The sequence below is a fragment of the Thunnus maccoyii genome, chromosome 3, assembly GCF_910596095.1.
Source record: "Thunnus maccoyii chromosome 3, fThuMac1.1, whole genome shotgun sequence".
NCBI lineage: Eukaryota > Metazoa > Chordata > Actinopteri > Scombriformes > Scombridae > Thunnus > Thunnus maccoyii.
Window position 1 is genome coordinate 13,363,761 of NC_056535.1, and position 21,920 is coordinate 13,385,680.

The 21,920-nt window shown below is 37.8% G+C and overlaps 1 protein-coding gene across 7 annotated transcripts in view; it reads left to right on the forward strand.

Moving 5' to 3' along the window:
* cpne5b (copine Vb) overlaps nucleotides 1–21,920 on the forward strand; it is a 127,337-nt gene that overhangs the window by 22,123 nt on the left and 83,294 nt on the right. For 2 of the 7 annotated variants that reach the window (XM_042406460.1, XM_042406462.1), the window contains exons 1-4: nucleotides 7,355–7,591; nucleotides 8,505–8,630; nucleotides 9,181–9,281; nucleotides 21,410–21,513. In XM_042406460.1, the coding sequence (XP_042262394.1) occupies nucleotides 9,279–9,281; nucleotides 21,410–21,513 (107 nt within the window). In that variant the 5' untranslated portion in view covers nucleotides 7,355–7,591; nucleotides 8,505–8,630; nucleotides 9,181–9,278. Of the gene's footprint in view, nucleotides 1–5,999; nucleotides 6,041–6,413; nucleotides 6,461–7,354; nucleotides 7,592–8,504; nucleotides 8,631–9,180; nucleotides 9,282–10,867; nucleotides 11,624–21,409; nucleotides 21,514–21,920 lie in introns of those variants that run through there. The other 5 variants (XM_042406467.1, XM_042406469.1, XM_042406461.1 and 2 more) reach the window with 4 other exon arrangements.

Here is a 21,920-nt window from a genome sequence, read left to right on the forward strand (position 1 = left end):
ATAACACAAATATTTGATGGATTTCCATGAAATTTTGTGCAAACATCCATGGTCCCAAGAGGATGAATCCTACTGATTTTGGTGATCTTCTGACTTTTTCTCTTGCACCACCAGCAGGTCAAACTTTTCTAATGAAATATCTCAACATCTACTAAATAGATTGCAACAAAATGTTGTACTGACATTTATGGTTCCCAGATGATATATTCTAATGACTTTGGTTATCCCATGACTTCTCCTGTAGCGCTACCATGAGGTTCACATTTGTTATTTTAAATGAAATGTCTTGACAACTGCTAATTGGTCATTCTTTAAACCAATTGCATACAGCGCTGGCACGTTCACTTTTGTGCAGCCCGGAAAAGCATCATCCAGCCTTAATACAGCAAACACACTTCAAGTAAGGTGAACACCGCAATGTCAGTAGTCAAAAAGTCATTAACTGTTCAGTGTTTTCTCAGATGAAAGACATTGTATATCTCTGAGCCAACAGGTCTGCAAGAGAATAACTATGATCTATCTAAGAGAGGCACATAAAAACCATATAATGGAGGAGCTTTATGATTTGACTCTCATGGTCTTTAAATTAAAGATCAAAACATCCAAAGTCAATATGAAAACTTAAGGGAAAGTTATGATTCTTCAGACAACTTGTAATTATTGTAAATTTCAAGCAGAGAACATCAATTGTCTTCCTCAACAGTAGAAAGAAAAATCAACCTCAGTCACCTATTAACATGTTCTACTACACAAGTTACACATTTGTAAGACTTCAGTCAAATTTAAGTTGCTTATTTATCTTATCCTGGTAGGAACAAGTATTTCTGCAGTATTTCACAGTATTTTAGTGTATCATAGGATAGATTTATGTACTCATTTTCACACATAGACAGTAATTTCACAAAACTTTGGAAGACTACATCACACACTGCTAAAAATAAATTACAGAGATTGGAGAGTGGAGGGGAACAGACAGGCGGAGGAGCACACAGTGTGAAAGAGACCCTTGAAAATGACCTTTTTGATCTTTCTCCTTGCATTACAAAAGCCTATAATTTTCTGTCTCCAACCTTTGCTGTAAATCAGTGACACAGCAGGCACTAATCAAATGCCATTTTCACAAGATTCCTCTAAAAATGAGAAATGCTGAAATTATGGTTAGTGGTGTAGCATTAGCTGCAACAGTTACCAACACTACTCATATCCTTAAGTTAATATTCTCAGTTTGGGAATTAATGGTACTAATTACATTTTTTTCAACAACTACAGTGTTAACAGCAGCATTCAGAGGGCATAGTGTGAACTGAACTGAACATGTGAATATGTAAGTGTGATGTCCAAAGAAAAATAAGAAAAAGAGAAATTTAATTCTCCTGTCAGTGCCCTTGACCAAAGACATTCTTATACTCAGGATGGGTTACATGCAGAGATTAAATTTCACTGTAGAACTTTACCTATGACAAATAAAGTACCTTTACCTTTTTTTTTTTTTTTTTAAACTTTTACCATTGGTTTTGACATAAGCCTACACAGAATCCATGTCTACTTGATCACCTTTCAGTCTGCTGAGCATACTTTCATATTATGCTGTTTCTACCATTGTGCTTGCCCATTCCTTTATGTTGGGGGCTTTAACTGATTTCCAGTGTCTTAGAATAATCCTGGAAGCTGTGACCAAGCCAACCGTTACTAACACTGACTGAGAATACTCACTTTGACACATTTGACATTGAGATCTCTCCCCTAACAGACACAAGCTGGGAGTCATGGGAATTATTAGACCAGACCATTCACTTACAACCCCCACAACCCAGAATGATCTGACCACTGTGCACTCCCATATACAATACATGTATTGTACTGTAAATGTTCTAATAACTGTTTAGCCAAATTTCTCTTTAAGACCAGGAATTGTTATCTTTATACAGATATACAACACATCATTTGCCACTGGAGTGCCACTGCTTCCATTAGGGTGACAATTTATACAATCTATGAATTGTGGTCCAGACCCCTCTGGGATTTAAAAGAATAGGATTCAATGTATTTAGTTTCTGGGATAATATATCCATAGGATTGAATGGTGAACACAATTGTGACTCAGTATCTACCCACTCTACTCTGTCTTCTCCCAACTTCCAGTGTTTCATTAATTTGGCAATTTCAAAGGATAAAACATACAGTCTAAGGCTGGGCAGGCCTAATCCTCCACTTTCTTTAGGGGCACATAGTTTGCTCATTTTGATTCTTGGTCTTTCCCCTTCCCACAGAAATTGCTGAACCATACTTCCATATTTATTAAAAATGTTGGATGGTATAGTAATTTGTAAGATCTTTGATATGTAATTAAACTGGGGAGCTATTGCCATTTTCTGAATACTAATTTTACCCAAAAAATGTCAGTTTCAGTTTTTTCCATTTCTCCTACAATGGATTAAAATTCAACAATGGCATTTCTTCCAGATCCCAACTTAGTCTAATTCCAAGGTATTTCATTCCTTCCTGGACATATTTAAAGTTAGATTTTATATGGATGACAGGATGCAGAGAGTGGCATGGCCTCTGACTTATTCCAGTTAACAGCATAGCCCAAAAATTTTGAATATGACTGTATGGTCTCTATCAAGGGTGGCAGAGAGGTCAGTGTATAACATTACCAATGCCAAAATGTCATCTGTTTAGAGCAGTAGTTTATGTTCTTTGTCCCCTCCCTCAACATCTTTAATTTTGGTATTGACTCTCATAGCAGAAGCCAGGGGTCCTAAAAAGATAATTAATAATAGAGGGTTTAACGAACAGCCCTGCTGTGTTCCTCTACTAACCTTAAAGAATGCAGATATTAGGCCATTGGTAATTACTGCATCCTTTGGTTCTTCATACAATGTCTCTTACCCACTTAATGAAACCAGGCTCAAAACCAAAGTGTGATAAGGTGGAAAAAAGACATTCCCACTCCACCTTATTGAACGCCTTCATCTAAAGAAATAGCAGTTATTAGGACCTGTTCAGATTTACTCAACCACATGAAATGTAATAATGTCCTCACATTGTCAGATGAAGACCTGTTCTTCATGAAGCCTACTTGGTTAGAATGAATAACGCTGGGCAGGACTCATTGTAGACATAAAGCTGGAATCTTTGTCAAGATTTTACAATTAAGATTGAGCAAACTTATGGGTCTAAAATTAGAAGGGTCAGGGGTGTCCTTATCTTTCTTGGGGATGAGTGATCCTAGGGCCTCATTGAGGGCTGGAGGTACCTGTCCTTTCCTAAATATCTCCTGATAAACCTCACATGGAATTGCTAGTATGTATTCCTTGTAATATTCTATGAGAAATCCATCATAACTGGGCGATTTCCCATTTTTTAAAAGTGACACAGCCTTTCTTATCTCTGCCTTAGGTTACTCTAAGCTCTCCACCTGATCAGGGAGGCGCTTAGGCACATTTATCTTGGAGAAAAATAACCCCAAATCATCTTGAGTAGAGCCAGAAGGAACTGTTGATATATACAGAGTTTCATAGTAATCCTGAAAAACTCTGTTTAGCTGAGGAGGTTAACTAATTCCCCTTTTTAATCACTGTTATCATATTGGCAGAATTTTCATCTCTCAGTTGCCTGGCCAATAATTTACCCATCTTTTCCTCTCCTTCATAGAAATTGGAATTTAACCTATATAGTGCATTTTCGGCTTTTTTATTGTAAAAAATCATGCAATTTTAATTTAAGGTCACAAAGATCTTGAAATAACAAACCAGAGAAGTGTTCTGTTATTTGAATTTCTTTCATTTTAATTTCCGTGTCTTGCTGTTTTATTCTGTTTACATGCTCTTCTTTTAGCTGCCTGTGCAATCAATTTTCCCCTTATATATGCTTTAGAGGCTACAGAAACTGTTGCAGTGTTTCCTGTGTTACCAATATTTATTTCAAAGATAAATTTTATATCCTCTAGTAGCAAAAAAGGATTGCTACTAGAAGATATAAAAGACTGATCTTGTAATAAGGAAATATTCTCCATCTGCCTCTCTTTTCTATTTCCAATCCTGGATCTATACACAATTTGACTGCCGCCCCCCGCATGGTCTGTGATAGCAATTGCCCTGATATCACACATTACTACACCATTTATTAGGGAATTTGCAATTAAGAAATAGCAAATTCTGGAGTAAGACATATGGCAATGGGAGAAAAATGTTTATTCTCTCTGAAGTGGATTGGTGAGTCTCAAAACATCTGTAGGTTGCAAATCTTTACACAAGATGTGAATTGCATCTCTCTCTGAAGATGCTTGATGGCTCCTGAACGGAGAACTGACATTATTAACAGTCAAATCCACACAGAGCATGATGGTGTAAGGATCAAATTTCACACAAAAAATTGTTAAAGTGTGACTATTTTTGTTTTAATAAGGAAAGCATGAGGTTACACACCGCACACGCTTGCAGCAAGGGAGGCGTGGTGGGTGTTTGCAGGGCAGAAAAAGAGACAAGTGTTCAGTAAACACAGACTTGCTGGTAATCAGTCTGCCATTGTACAAGATACCAAACCCCATAATTATCTGCACACCTGTGAGCCATCTGATTTTGCAGTATGTGAATGTATGAATAAGAATGTGTGTTTGTGCACATAAAAAACAACATGCACATGTAAGAGACTGTAAATGTGAAAATAATTGAACTGTGTACCCAGCCACTTTATGGCTTTACTGCAAGTGCTTTCATTTTCTTAGATGTGCAGAATTTGGTCTGTTATTATCTGTAGCCGTGCAGTAAAACTACGCTTAAGAGTAGCACAAAGGGCACACGACTTGGACGACTTGTTGGAACATCACTTCACTGGTTTCAGAACATCTCACCAAAGGACTGCAGTTGAAAATTAGCCCGCTGGCTAACACTACAGAAATGTTGATTAATGTGCGTTGTCCTTAAATAAATGAAAATAAAATTAAATACGTGATGATTCTTAAACACAGAATAGTTGCATGGCAACATATACAGGACTAGATATAGTAACATATACCTGTCCTGCATCAGTAATTACACATCCATGTTACACCCACACAGGTGATTTCCCTTACTTTGACTGATTAGGATTCCCAGGAATGTGTGGGTTGATTGACACATCCTTGTTAGTTTTATCGCACGGATGGAACAACTTACACCATTATCATTGTAATTTTTACATGGACTAAACTTCCTTAAAGAGCCAAATTTCGCTCCCTGTTCATTTCAGTGAGGAACAGGGTGAGAAGTGTTGCTGCTGGTCACAAATTTACCCTGCCTTGTTTCCCCAAAAAATCCAGCTGAGGTAGAAGTACTGTTACTTTGTTGAATTTGATTCAAAGAGATAAAGGTACAGGTGTTTAAGTACTTTGAAGTACCTTGTTCTGGAATTACCCTTTTTATGAGAAGCCTCTCCAAAAATACCACTTGTGACTTGAGCAAATGATCAGAAGCTGACAGCAGAACAGAAGCTACCATAAAAGACTGATGTTGAAGCTGTGGAGGGGCATCGTTTTTCTTTCTTGTACAAATCGAATCTAACTTAAAGCGCACCTACTGATGTTTTTTTTTTTTTTCCTTGAGCTTTCTGCAAAATACCAAGTTCTGTGGTGAAAAATCTCTGAGGACAAGAGGGGAAAAGCTCAGAAATAACCTCACCGAATAAAGCTTTGTATTCAAGTGAATGCACCATCAGAAGGAGAAGAGGGTGAAAGAAGAAATGCAGCAAAAATATTCCTAACATCTTTTTTAACAAATAAAAAAAGAAAAGAAAAGAGGAAGAAAAAAGCTGTAACCTGCACACAGCTCTACATTTGGACAGTTTCTAATTTAACAATTACTGTAGAGAATTACTTACTATTGAGAGTCTGGAGTCTACAGAAAAGTGCAATTTCACCAAAAAAGCGCTTTTGAATTCATTACTTCATCATAGCAGCATGTCAGCATGAACACAAGGTTGAGTAACAGTTGTTTCTCCTCTCTTTCATCATTTTCCAGAAACCTGCTGGATAAAGACACATTCTCCAAGTCAGATCCATGTGAGTATGTTGTATATCTGTCTTTGGATGTTTGTGTTCTTTTGTTGTCCCTGTGCTGATACTTAACTCTTTTAAAACTGCTGCATTCTGTCTCTCTCTCTGTCCTTTTGATTCTTCTCTCCTGTTCAGCATTGCTCTTGTCTGTTTTTGTGGATATGCTGTCTTGTGATTTGGGAAATATTTGTTATGCTCCGAGTGCCATGACTGTTTGTCCACTGTACTGGAGCTAAAACCCTCACATTGATTTCCCATTTGGAATCTGCCTACATTTCTCTGATTGTCTCTCTCTTTTTCTCTCCTTTTGCCTCTCTCATTTTCTCTTAATTTCACAATGTTTTATCTCATTCTGTGCCTATCTTGTACTTTTTCACAGTATGCGTGCTCTATACGCAAGGTGTTGAGACCAAACAGTGGAGGGAGGTGAGTGTACAGACACACACATGCACGCACACACACACACACACACACACACATAAAAAAGAAGAAAGGACTTATTTCCAATTAAGTTCTTGCTGTGCTTGCTTTGTGTTTGTTGTTGTTTTGTGTGCACTGAAAAAAACAGATTTTGACCCCTATTAAATGTTTCATGTTTTAATCAAGCTTATTTCTTAGATTTTAATGTGTTATTTAACTAGTAACTACACACCCAAATTCTGGTAGCTCCCTCCCTTCCAGCATAATTAAACAAGACTGAGTCAGAACCTAGTATATGGCTGCACCATGTATGAAACACTAGAGAAAGAGCGCCAGGCTTTGACTGAAGCCAGTTTGACATCTGGCCTTATTCAATACCAAACACGCCAAGTTCAGACTTGGCAAGTTCGACTCGGGAGTACAAACTCGGGAGGACGCAGTACGGTCATCCTGCAATTGGAACAGCTGCATACTTTCTGAAAGCAGCAGCTCAGCTTCAGCACAACTATCTGACTGTACTGTGACAAAATAATCTCAACTCAAAGCTCCACTAAAACTTTTTCTTATAAAAAATATCCTCATTGACAGAGAGATGCAGTAAATTATGTTATTCAGTCTGTAATGTAGCTATAATAAAAATCCAAACTGTTATGTAGCTTAATAAAATAAAACACAATTTAATTTAGACTGATCTGAAACATGACATAGATATCAGTCCCAACCAATCAACTCTACATCAGCATTGACCTTACGAGGTTCAGGGCTGATTTAAAACATTAGATGGTGTGTTGAGCCATCCATGAAAAGCCGATTTTTATAAATTTGGTAAGAAATGTCAATATTAATAAAAGCATTGATGTGTTTCATCACAGTACAGTCACAGCATTTAGTTTACAGCTGAAAAAACATGTTTGCTCCATGTTCCAGAATATACTGTCTGTGATTAAAACAAGTTAATTTTACTCAATTAAAAGTAACTAGAAAAAAATATGTAAACACACCATGGATGTATAATAAGAGCTCTTATAATACATCCATGGCCCACACACGTGCCGCCATTTTACAGGGAGGATTGTTTTTTCTTTCTCGGAAGTGTGTGCAGCTTGAAAAATGCTGCATTAAAGATCTCTGATTTGGGTAAGTAAGCATTTCATAACCATTTGAGTACTATATTTTCTACTTTAACAGGGTCCTGTATACACTTTAAAATGTGTTTTGACAGAAAAAGAAGCAGTTATGAGCTGTGTGCTCTGATAACTTACATTAACTTTAGCTAACTTAGCAAGTGTAGCTAGATGTAACGTTAGCTATCGCTACGTTAATGTTACAAGCTAATCAACTTGATGTTGCTCTTTTGTTAAAATGCAAGATGAATTCAGTGTTTGTCTTGTTAACCGTTAGTTCTTATCTTTATTATGTTAGTTTGTGAACACCTAACACTAGTCTACCAATTTGTTAGTTTGTTAGTTTTACCAATTATTTAATGCCTTTCTGCGTCACCTTTACCACTGTCTCAGTTTGTAACTTAGACTGGTCATCCCTGACTGTCTGTAACGTTAAGTATGTTTTCCAATCTTGTCAGTGTGGTAAATTTAGCACAAAACTAAATATGGGAATTTATCATTAATGTATTATTAATGTTTGGTTTTTGTTGATACTACTCCAGTTTTTTGTGTTGACTGCCATATTTTTTGAGAATGTACTTTGCTGTGGTTATGAAAAAGTGTTTCTGATTTCACAAACTACATTTGGCACAGTTAAATTACACAATCTGTATAATTGTTACTCTCCCCTTCTCTTTTCATAAAATTCTGTCTCTTTGTTTGTTGCATCCACTAAAGCTTTGAAAATATTAATTTCTGATGTCATTTCTAAATGCTTTAAAGTAATATAAAATGATTCATCAGTAAAATATTGCAGTATCTAGAAAATAGTCTAGCAGTTAATAAATAAGTAATAATGAATAAAATGATGTTTCTGAAAATAAATTCCTTGTCTGTCTGCACTGTCCCGTTCTCTAATCTAACACTTTTTGCCTATTTTTCTGTAGTAATATTAAGGCAAAATTAAGTTGGCACAGTTGGACAGTCATTTACCCCAGCTGACATCTGTTTTCCCGAAGGAGGGACGCGTTTCTGGACAGAAACTAGCCAAATATCTGGAGATCTTGCAAGAGGTAAATATGTGTATACATAGTTGTATAAAATGTTAATAAACACTGTGTATTTCTGAAATGTACCTGTCTAGGACCATATGAGGTCTCATTTTGCCTCAAGAACAGCCTACATTATTTGTAAGGAGCAAGAAACATTCACTTCATATGGGCTAGAGAAGCAGCAGTGATTAGAAAGGTACCAATTCAATCCTAAGGTGGGGAAAGTGAAGGAACAGTGCATGCCTTAAGCAAGGCACTTGATAATCCTTAGCTCAGCGGTACCTACCTGTGAAGAAGAAAGCATTGTTCTCGGTGAAACTTTCCTTGATAAATAGAAGTTAAAACAGTCCTTTCACCCTGCACATTCAGACCTCTGACATTTTATAAAAACTAAGTCATACTTAACTAACATTCTTTAGTTAAAGAGGGGAGGCCTTTTACCGTATGTATGACTAAGTCAATGTATAGTTTTTTAGGTTACCACATGTTGGAAATGTTCTACAATTTTTAAACATGTTCTTGTAATTATTTATGCATTTTGTCTTTTAATCATTGGAATCCTTTTACACAGGCTACAAGTGATGTCAACCTTAAAAGTGCTGCAGTCCTCAAGGCACTTATTGTAGCCTCTACCTTGGTGAAGATGATGGACATCTCATTCAAGAGTATATGGTTAGTCACTGTAATTGCATTTTCTAGTCACTAGTATAGTGTCTTATATTATAGAAAATGTTTTTAGATTCTGTTGTCACTCGCACACTAGTTATTACAAGCCTTAGTGTCAACACTAAGAATCTGTAGAATAGGTCGAGAAAATAGCTTTCACAACGTGAAACACCCTAAAAACATAACAAGCTCATACATTTTGCTCAACAAAGCAATGTGTTGGCTGCACAACAATGGCAGTGTTAGTCCTCTGTCAGTGTCAGCACTGGGTCTCTTCAGCCACAGAACCTCTTTTAGCTCCATTATTAACAGAGCTCACAGTCCAATTCATGATTATGTACTTCGGGGTCTAATGGCCATGTCATGTGTCAAATGATGTGTGTAGAACACACTTGATGCACCGTGCTGTGACAGAGCACTATAATAAAACATTAGACAGAAACTAATCTGTCTAATGTTTTATTATAGTGCTCGATCTTTCTACCATAAATTGAAAGGGGATTTCTCAGTTTTTAAAATATTCAGTATTATCTTTTTAATGCAGAGCTCTGGGTTATTTTTCAGTCAAAATACAGTTTAGTTTTTTATAGTCAACAGCTAGTAGCCAGAATGTACTAATCCAGGAAGTGAATGTGGTAAAATTACTGCTGTTCTGTAGTGTCAATGATGGTCAACACTCCAGAGAATTGTCTATTTTACCACATTTGCTCCCAGAACTTCATGTCACCAGACATATGACAGATATTTTGTCCTTACCACTCAGAAGCTAATATAAAGTTGAAGTTCAAAAACACCTCGGGCCACAGCAATGCACATAAAATGTATCTGGTTTAAGCAGGGTGTTTATGACAAAGTACATGTCAACAAAGATTTTTTTTAGAATTCAGTCTTCATTTACACAGCTTAACAAGAAAAGACATATAGAATATCACCAGACTTATTTTTAGAAATTGTTTGATATGTGAGCAAGATGAACATTTCTGATCAAGTAAAGTATATGCCATTAAAATTAAATAAATTACGTAAACAAATGTTTCATTTTTCTCCTATTTTCTTAAACCTGCAGTGCGGAACGTCTCCCCTTTCTGGCAGAGATAGTAATTAAAACACTGTCAACACGTGCTTTATGACATACGCCGACTGACTGGCCTCACCCAGCCAGCTGCTCCGAAAACATCGGAGCAAATTTATGAATTAGTGTTAACTGGATAAACTGACCACATATTGGGAATCTAAATGGTTACTTTCTTGTCTGAAAAAATATTAAAACTTAATAAAATGACATATTAACAGTTCTACAGCAAAAATTACAACAGCTTTTAGCCATGCATACTCAGTATGCCCGTCGGGATGCATTGGGATGCCTAACATGACGTAATATTCCCAGCAAATCTGAGGGGAAACCAATAATTTCTGGTTGATGTAAAATACCGGTGCGCCAGTGCGGGAATGTCCTACCAGACACCAGATTTAAAAACTCTGTATACTGTGAAATACAGAGAGATTTATCTGGCGGTGATAGGCTTAATCAGCATTGAGTGAACTGGTTCGGCAAGGGCTGGAATTTAACAGACGTTCATTTATATGTAAAGTCCCGCACTCCAGCTTTAAAATATACAGGACATCAAAGGAGATGACATCCTGAGAGACCTGCAGAAGACATCCATGGGCATATATAGTATGTCATCAAGGAGGAGGTTGGAGAAACTGGACATTATGATGACACTGGCATTTTTATTGAAGGAGTGATCACTCTGGACAACAATGGCTCTGCAGCCTGAGCTTGTGCATTGATGCTAGGAGTCATCTATGCACTGAACTACTACAAATTCATTCAGAAAGTGCTCTTGCAAAGTCCTTAGACTAAAGAATAAAATCTGTGTTCTGTAGGACTGTAGGATTTTTTCAGCCGCACTTGTGAACACTGTTAAGGATCATTGATGTTTCTGGTTGTGGGGGGTGATAGAGAGCATTTAATGTGATGAGAAATGCAGCTCCAGAAGATGTTGCAATATTAGGAAATTAGGAACAAAGTGAGGACAGGACTGAAGTATTAACACAGCCACTGATGAGAACATTACACCCAGCATAGGGTGAGGGATTTTCACTTGAAATGAAAATTGTAATAGTGTTTGCAGGGTATTGTAATCTCAGATAGGGTTGCAACTACCAATTATTTTCATTATTAATTCATCTGTCATTTATTTTCTTGATTAATCGATTTGTTATTTGGTCTATAAAATGGTGATAAATGGTGATAAAGGGTGATTGGTGTTTCCCAAAGCCCAAGATGATGACCTCAAATGTCTTGTTTTGTCAAGTTGTTGTGACCAACCCAAAGATATTCAATTTACTATCTGAGAGGGCTAAAGAAAAATATTCACATTTAAGAAGCTAGCGAATTTAAATATTTTTTCTTAAAAGATGACTCAAAATGATTAATTGATTATCAGAATAGTGGGCAATTTTTGTTGATCGACTAATCAATTAATCTTTGCAGCTCTAATCTCAGAATCAGGTCATCCATGTTTGTTGTCTCCCAGCTATGGACAGTTCTAGTACATTTTGTTTTTGTTATGAATGGTGCTGGTACTTTTTTGTGTTTCTTTTGTTTTTTATTACTGGTCGTTTTTTCAATGGATGACACTGGTACATTAAGCAACAAGGACTCTTGTGTTCTTTCTTGTCTCGGATCATGAGACTGCATTTCATTATGTAATTTATGTTAATGTTTGTGTTTCTTATAGAATCAGAGCAACAGGTTTAATTTTCTTTAAATTGGAAACTTATTAGTGTTTTATTTTTTTAGAGAAGCTTTTAACAGCTAAGATCTACAGTCCGTGTAATAAGGATTACAGTTAATGGAAGTTGCTCTTTACACATGCTTGTCTGATAGACGCAATGGTATTGTAAGTTTTCAATCATCTTGGCTCATGAGACTTGCTCTGATAAAGATGTTAAATTAATGTGGCAAAATAAAGTCAGAGTTGTTCAAATATATTCTGTTTGGTTTCATTGTCTGAATGTGTGTGTGTGTGTGTGTGGATAGGAGGGGCGAGGCTGTAGTTGGCTTTAGCACTTCTTAAAGCTGTTCAGCCGTCAGTTGTCTGAAAATGCCAGTGAAATAATCTGTAATGGGAGTCTTCAGTCACTGAAGAAGAACCCTCACAATGTAATGATCAATATGATGACATTTTGGGGACTAATACACGCTGGGAGGCGTTAAGCCAGCTCTCACTGTGGCTTGTTTGGTTTATGTAGTCCACGCAGGCAGCATTACTGCCCATTCTCTCTATCATCTAACCATTCTTTTCTGTTTGTCCACTCAATCACAAACTATTTGGACTTCAGGTTAAAAACTAATTAACTAGCAAATAAATAAACTCAATATGGAATTGAGGCACTAATAAATGTAGTTTTAAAAGTTTTGTGCCTTTGTAGATACTACTGCTCTGTCCAGCAGTGAGTGGTAAGCGAAATTATGTCAGAACTGTAAAAACGATTTGCTGGAAAAATGTATGGAAGCCCTCAATTATTTTAAATGAAGGGGGGGAGGGGGGACTAACCCCCTTCACTTTTCTAGCAGCTGGGGAAACAATAGACGTGACTTTTCTTGGTCTTGAGAAGCTGCAGCATTTATTAAATGACACACTGTAGTCTATACTGTACATTTACTGCCATATTGACAACTTGCTGCTAACCTTTTCCTCTGCTCCACTCACATTCACTGTCACTTTTCTGCCGCTTGCTCAACCACACACTCACTCAACTACACACTCGCTACGCACACACATTACACACTGCCTTATTCCTTAATGGAGCTACACTACTCTTATAACAGTACCTTTCATGTACATGTCCTTTGAACAATGAGGAGAGGGAGGATGACTCAAAACTATTCCATGGTAACTAGGGTGTTATTGTGCTCGCACAGTTAATGAGTGAAAATCATTAGTAGCCCATTGATGTTAATGATAGAGTGCAATTTTAGCAGCAGTGCTCAATGTAGGGGAAACACTGTGATATCTTGAGTAGAGAACAAGAAAAAGAAGTGAAATCACTACTGTTTGTTTACGTAGCCGCTGCAAGTCGGCTGAGATGCAGCTTCTGGGGGCTAACCAATCAGAACAGAGTGGGCTCGTTGAGAGGGAGGCCTTAAGGAGACAGGAGCTAAAATGGTCTGTTTCAGACAGAGGCTGAATTGAGGGGCTGTGTAAAGGGTCAGTATAAGTTAAGTACTTTTTTGAACTGTGAATCATGTAAAGATATTCCATTAGAGACCTGGAAATGTGTATGATATGCCCCCTTTAACAAAAGTACAGAATATCACCAGCCAGAGTTAAACCACTGTATGATAAAACATTAAATAGGACAAAATAATAAATATAAAATAGGACATAATAATACAGGTGAAAAAAGATAAAAGTTTAGGACACAATAAATTAAAGTGATTTTACAATAACACAACAAATTAGATTAACATGTGGGACACTCACATCTTAATTATTTAATGTCCATGTGGTAGTAAAAACAAATCTGAAAAAAAAAGTCTTGTGTAGAAAAGTTATAAGTGACGTCTCTTGCCTGATCTCCTCAGGGAGGTTGTCATTCCGAAGCTTAGTGGAGATAAATAGTGAAGGGTGATGCTATTTCAATTGATTTGATGCTTGATTTCACTGGACATATGAGCACAGTGCAAAATGCTGTTAAAGAGACTTGTTAGGCGTGAGGTCTATCAATACAAATGTGACAAAACAAGTAGTTAATGTCTCTGATTCTCTTACACTTGCACCTACATGGCCATTTGTGTGCCTGTGAATAACTGCAACTCTGCACTACTGCTTGCTGTGTGTTTGTCTTGTGTCAGTATACTGTATATTTCTGTGCTTGCTCATGCACATATATCCCCAACAGACTAGATGTCTTTAATGTCAGCCTTCATGTTTGACATCATTACTCATCCCATACAGTATTGCAAATTGTCCACGCATCCAAGAAGCCATAGATATAATTTTTACAGACCTGATCCATTGTGGATGTATAATAGACCAGAATTTAATGGAATTCACATGTATTTATACCATCAAATGACCCTCGTCTGCTGCTTGTGTGTTTACTCGCTGAGAACAGATGGCTTTGTGGGCTTTCATTCAAATGGAGCTGAAGGACTGTGGCGGACTCTGTTGTGTGTGTGTTTGTAAAAAAAATGTGTTTATACATATGTGTATATGCTTAATGCATAGGTGTATGCATATGCCAGGTCTTTTCGTATAAACCCTCTTTCACACTTCACACATATGGCACTTTGTTTTTCTAGTTTGCCACTGACTGTAGGACAGGCTATTCCAATCAATTATACAAAACATGATTAATATAATGAGAATTTTCACAAGCCAAATGATACTTCGTTCTGTCATGTTCCCTGATTTTATTGTTAAAATAGAGACATTTAAAGCGATCCATTTAAACCATCACTTCCATAATTGTATTGTTAAGAAGTGGTAGGTGTTAATGCAGCTGCAGGTAACACTGTGGAAGCAGGGATGAACACTTCCAAACTTCAGACAGAACAAGCACAGCCAAACAGGTGACTCACCAGGTACTTAAATAACATTTCTTGACAGGACCCTCTAGCACATAAATCTTTCAGCAGCTCGGGTAACATTTGATGATGATTTCTCCCTCCTCCAGTACTTGTTGTGCATGACGTCATGTTTGCGCAGCTGGTGCTCTTTATCAGGGTCTTCATTAGATGAGTAATGTCCCCATTATTTTTGCCGTCTTTGCCTTCTTCATTGTTGCACACATTTCACTCTCCTCTACAATAAAATTACAATGAAATACTATGCTCTAGATTTGGTGGGTGACATTTTTATTCAATTTTACATTTTGGCTGATTTCAGGGGTTTTTACCTGGTCCAGACGCTGTTTTGCCCAAGGGTTCATTATATTCACTTTAATAAGTGTGAAAGCTGTATAGAAAACTGGTTTCAAACTCATATGCTGGTAGTTGAACAACCCGATTTTTCTATGTGACATATTCACTTTATCTGTTATCATGTATAATAATGGTAATGTAAAATAATACTTTCCTCAAACAAGCTACTGTATGTTCACATGTACAGTGTAACACATGTGAACATATTTAGGTAATATTTCATGTGTTAAGGGGAGGTCATGCTCCAGAAACACACTCTGACCATTCTCCTCTCCTTAATATACCCATCTCTAAAGCTTCACAACCTCCTTTCCTCTGAAAAAAAGAGACCCGCAAATGAAATCAGAGGTAAACAAACAAAGCCCTGCATTATTTAATCATTAAACATAGAGGTCCACAGCACATTATTAATAACATGATTAAAGACATTGATACGTTTTATTACTAGTTATTTGCAAGTTTTAGTACATGTCATCATCCCTTCCAATTAACTGATGAAACATACCCTGTCATTATGTTGATACCACTATCTAATAAGTCACCCTTTATAAAGACTTATGAGTTATAACTTTATTAATGGTTCATAAATAATTTACAGATGCTTTATTGAGAGATCTTTTGGGTAATTGGATCTTTTGGATCTTTTCGGTCACCAGGTTGTGAAAAATCTCTCTGATGCTTATCCTCCTCCAGCAGAACAATTGCTTAACATTTGAAACTGCACATTTGATGGATTCATGTAAAACGCCTTTATCAATAACGTATTAGAACTGCAGATCAATTACTTTTGCTGGTAGCTTAATAGAAAGTGAGAAACTCATGAGCATGACTTCATGACTCATCGCCAGAGATTTCTAACAACTCAGCAACCCCAAAGTTCTTACTGATGACTTACCATTAATAAAACCATTAGTTACAACTTATAAACCCTTTATAAACGGTGGTGTGGTGCCATATTTCTGTCATCAGTCTTTAATTGCTGCACAAGCAGTGAACTAAGCCAAACTCAAAGTTCAAGAAATTTAAGGTTTTGCCAAACTGCATGGGCTTCCTCTACTTTTCTCCCTCACTGGCTACATTGTTGCTGTCTAAGTTTTGAGAGACATCACCTGCCACCACACGCTGTTGGTTTAGTGTTCCCTGTGAGTGTGTGTGTGTGTGGCTGCACCGGGGTGCTTAAAGCTCTAACAGACTTTGGGATTTATTTTCCCAAGAAGCCAAACAACACTTGAGGATGTGTGGAGGGAAGAAATGTTTTTTCAGCTGGTTGTTTGGCTCTTTTTCCTCCCTCAACGACTAAAGTATCCGTAATTCTCTATCGTTCCTGGGGGGCTCTTCAATACTCTGCGTGTTTCTGTGTGTTTTATCTCTCTGTCCTGGGGATTTTTAAACATGCCCCCGGCTGTTTCAATCAGTGAGTGGGGACCCAAACGCAGAAGATGGACACAGAGAGTTAGGTTAAAAGAGAGAGTTTGGAAGATGTTGGATATTTGCAGGTGGGGATGAGTGATAATGGAAGGAGCTGGATAATGGCTGGACTGCAGTAGGGTGAGGGTGACAGCGTGGCTGGCTGGAGTGAAGTGGAGGTGAAGAGGCAGGTTGGCAAGCAGATGGGAGTGCAGTGATCCTAGGGCACGGGGAAAAACTGTGAGTGTCAGCACACAAAAACATGGAAACAACAAATTCTCAAGAAAATCACTAGTAGTAAGTAGCCCAAGAACGTGAGTCTACCACAGTGGCTGGAACAACGATCTGGAAAAGAATGGGTGAAGAATCAGGGTTGATATCCTGCAGGTTGATGAGCGGATAGAGGGCAGGTGTGCAGATGATCAGGGAGCCAGGAGAGTGAGGAGATGAAAGCCTCGCCCACGCCAACACAGACACAGACAGGGAGAGACCATTGATTGTATATAAAGTTTATTACATGACAGCTCCCCAAAAGTGTAGCCAAAACATCTTGATCGCCCCCTGGTGGCTGGCTGCACTATAGGTCATAAGTCACGCCCCCTTCCTGTCAGTGGATGGGACATGGGCCAAACTAAGTGCATGTCAAATAAATTTTTCCCAAAGATGGTTTCTGTCATTTTAGGTAGTTCTTATCAGCTGATGTTCTAATTTTTCTGATAAGTTTGTTTTTAATTAGTTATTTGAAAAAATAAAAAGGGGGAATGATGTCATGATTGACAGTTATGACAGCTGCTCCATCAAACGGTGGGACAGCTGAGGGGGCTCCAAATGACATCACACAAGGAGGATGGCAGCTCCTGAAAAGGAGATATTTTGGCTTGACTTTTACATAGCGGTAGGAAGTAGAGACGTGTCATCCATCTTTATATACAGTCTATGGGAGAGACAGATGGGAGCACTGGAAACGCAGGGGAGTGGGAGACACAAGAGACACTAGGGAATATGCTGGGGCACAGCCTCGACCGTGACACCTGCACTCTTCACAGAAGGTTTTTCTCAGAAGAAAAGCTCAGTCTCACACCAATTCACACTACCCTCATATACCTCTCTCTGTGAGAACAGAAGACTCCACCAAGCTCATTATCTCAGCACTACGTTACAGTCTACCAAACACGGTACAGAGAGAATAAAAATCCATGTTGGTCAGAGAGCTACAGGACATTCACATGCCACAAATCTCTGGTGGTGGTTCATGTGTACTCCAGGGAAAGAGATAATGAAGTCTTTGTCAAGTTTGGAACAACAAACCACAAAGATAATGAAGGACTAGAGTCATGTCATGTTATTGCTCTCCTGTGCTGGGGCCTTTATTTTACACCATGCTCTCACTTACAGTGTTTGTGTGTGTCTAAGTGACACTACTGGTCTCTACAGTAGAGTTCAGTTTGCCATATGTATCTGTGTGTGAGCTACTTCATGCTAGATTCTCATTAGCCAACTCCAGCAGCCCAGCAATATCTAATGAACTCTGCAGCACCGTATTGTCTCTTCCACTCAGCAGGGAAATCACATTATGGAGCTCGTCTTTGCCATCACCCGCCTCTTTTACTAACACGTGCTCGCAGTCTCATCAACACCTCAGGGTCTCTTAGAAAGTCTAGGTGGCTTACAGATTCAACATCAGCATCCTCTCCTCTGCTCTTCTCCCTCACTGGTGTTACATTTAGGTCCTCAGCGAGTGAGTTCATGCTGAGAAAAATAAAACCTTAAAAAGCAGAGTTCAAAAAGGTATTCAGCATTATGTAAGAATATAGAAGTTTTATATATGTTGTGTTGTCATAATTGCCCACAATGTATTGTATTTGTTGTTTTTGCTGTAAGGAAAGGTTAACTCACACATCCACCTACAGTACCTGCCTTCCATGTTATGGAAAAACAAGATCAACTCCCACTTGCAAACAGCTTCTTTGACATTGATTGGAATCGCAGAGTTTGGCAGCTTTCCAATAAAACAGGGCACGTTTGGCTGTGAGAACTGAATCATAACTATAACAGTCACAACAAAAGCAATGAAGGATTAGGATAGAAATTAATTCATTAAGATTCATTTGATAAAGGTAACTATTATTATAGACAAAAGGTCAGTACTTGCTAGACCCAAACACAGGGGACTGCAGGCAACAGGAACTTGAAGAAGAAATCTTTATAACAGTGAACAGAACTCCTCATGCACAGCCAGTATTTTCAGTTACGTGCTGGTCAGTCGCAGAAACATCTTAGGTGAAGATCAAGTTAACCACCGCACACTGAATGACTTTACTGTGACTTTATTGGAGCGAACAACGTGTTTCGCATGTAGCTTCTTCAGGTTCACTCAGCAAAAATACATGACTACTACAGGTGTGATGAATACATCTGGGTCACATGACTAATTATCACAGTCTTCATTTTCTCAAAGTATGTCAAAGGTGAACATTTTACAAAGAACATGACAATAATATTACACAAAATTACACTTTTCAAAAAACATGACATGGTTAATATTACACAGAGTTACAAGAATGACACCATTTTACATAATTTTAACTTAATTTAAAAAACTGACTGAAGAGGATGAACTAAATTTCCTTATAAGAAAGGACTATCTGTCCTGCAGCTGTCCCTTTATACCACTAAATGGGAAGGGTGAGTGTCAGAGGACATAGTGTCTCATCTTAATATTTTCATATTATAGAGTAGAACTCAAATCCCGTGTTTCATTAAGTCCATAAGGTTCAATTGTATTCAATTCATAAATCCAAAATGCCTCCCCTCTTAAGAGCTGGTTAATCAAATTACCACCTCTTGGACTGGGTCGTACTTTTTCAGTGCCGATAAATTTGAGGGAAGTAGCCCCATGGTCCTTCTCCTTGTAGTGCCTAGCAATGGCATAATCCATATTTCCATTTGTAATGGCAGCCTTACGCTCAGCAACTCTCACTTTAAGATGACCTGCATACATTAAGCTACATGGGCATTTCATGATAGAGAGTAGAGTGTAGAGAGACAATTAATGAATTCTTTTATATCATATTTCTTTCCTGTATGAGGGTGATTAAATGTCTTGCTATCAAATGTGTTTGAACAGTGTGCACATTTTCCATATTTATAGTTTCCAACATTTGTTGAGAAAGCCAGTTAGTTTGTGCAGGTTCCTTAAACATAGAACTGACAACAATATCTCTGACATTTCTGCCTCTCTCGAAGCAAAAATGAGGTCTAGAGGATGACAAATGATTCAAACTTAGGTCACATCCCAGAATTTTACAATATTTGTTAATAATCTGTTTGACTTGCATAGATACCGTACAAAATTCAGATACAAAAGTTATTCTGTTTTCAGTATGTTTAAGGGGAGGATTTAATAACTATTCCCAATCTATTCTGTTAGCTTTTCCAATAGCTTAATCAATAAGTATCTGGTCTTATCCCCTTTGTCTAAAACGTTGAGACATTTCATTAGCCTTAGTTTGATAATCCTCTTCTTTACTACATATTCTTCTCAGTCTCACAAACTGACCATATAGGATGTTACTGATCATATGGTCAAGGTGGAAACTTGTAGAGTGTAAAAAGGTGTTTCTGTCAGTTTCTTTTGGATAAATAGATGTCTCCAATTTTCTATATGGAAAATTATATATAGAAAAACTTCTATATAGAAAATACTTTTCGGTCCTCAGACCTTGATGACGTAATCAGGTCATCAGGTAATTCTCTCTTCTCTTGCATATGGACACACCTGCCAACAAGAAACTGAAGGTGTGCACGAGCCTTTACAGTTAAGTGTCAGAAAGGTAAAAAGGAGGAGCATTCAGAATCAGTTTGACCATCCAACAAGCAGTTTACTTGATGCATATTGTCCATCAATAACACCATAAATTGTGGCTCCATCACTATTTGTGCTTGTGCCAACCAATTTTTGCTGCAGCAGAATAGTTCTTACTTCCATACAGTATTTAATCACTTAATAATTATAAAGTATTCAAGAATTAAAACTTCACACTTCATTTTGATGAAGTATTTGATTAAATATGGTAAATCTAGGAGGTATTAAATGATTTATATGTTATTATATATCATATGGGGAACCCTTAATCAGCTTTTTGTACAGTGTATGCACGTGATGTTGATGAGTCTTTGCCAGCCTTTCTCTGGCATTTTCCCCCGCATTTGGCACTTTGGGAGTGAGAATCCCACTAATTAGGAGGCCTTAATCACTGCTTTTCTCCTCCTCTTCCTTCCCACTCCTTTCCCACTCCCACTCTCCCCCTTCTTTTTCTGTCCTAACTCCCCACTCCCCACTCCAGTTTTGCCTCCTTTTCTTCACCACTGCTCTTCATATCTATTCAGCCATTTTTCTTCCGCTCTTTTTCTCTGCCCATGTTATTTCTCTCTCTCTCTACACACATATTTTCCTCATCTCCTCCTTTGTATCTTCTCTTACTCTCTGTGGGGTTGATGAGTGAGTTATCCTGCTGTAATTAATGTGGGAGTGAAGTGAGGATCAAGAAACCAAGAAACACACCCTTGGTTTCCTCTGCACAGCAGCAGCGTGTGAAAGCACCTCCATTAATCAGCTTTCTGTAAATATATGCGTATGCAAGTGTAAAAAGTCTGAAAAAAAGAAGAAAAAGTAGAAAAAACATTAAGTTCAACCAAACACCATTTCTAACTGTATTTGTTTTTTAAACAGTATTTTCTTTTCATCCACTTTCCCTCCTGACCTCATCTGTCTTTCTCCTCTTCACAGTTTGGCAGAACAGAGGTGATAGACAACACCCTGAACCCCGACTTTGTTCGAAAGTACATCTTGGACTACTTTTTTGAGGAGAAGCAGAATCTTCGCTTCGACTTGTGAGTGATTTTCTTTGAAGTCTTATTATCACCGTGCCTTCTCACCTGCCCTCTGTCCTTACTGCGAAGCATTTTTATCTCTCAGTGTGTTGATTGAAAAATCAGTTGAGTTAGGTTAGTCTGAAGAAACTGACCTCATGATTAGTATCATGACATAACAGTGATTTTCATATTCTTTTGCATCATTCTCATCTTTCATCAAGCAGTCTCTCTCTTTCTGTCTCTCCTTGAGGATTTTCTTACTTCAACATAATTTTTTTCTGACACGAGTGGTGGATGGCAATCTCAGTCGGTTGGCCATTTTAGACTGAAATATTTCTATCACATGGATTGCCATGAAATTTGCTATGGATGTCCATGATGCCCAGAGGAGGAATCCTAACCATGAGAGTGAAATTTGTGGTTTT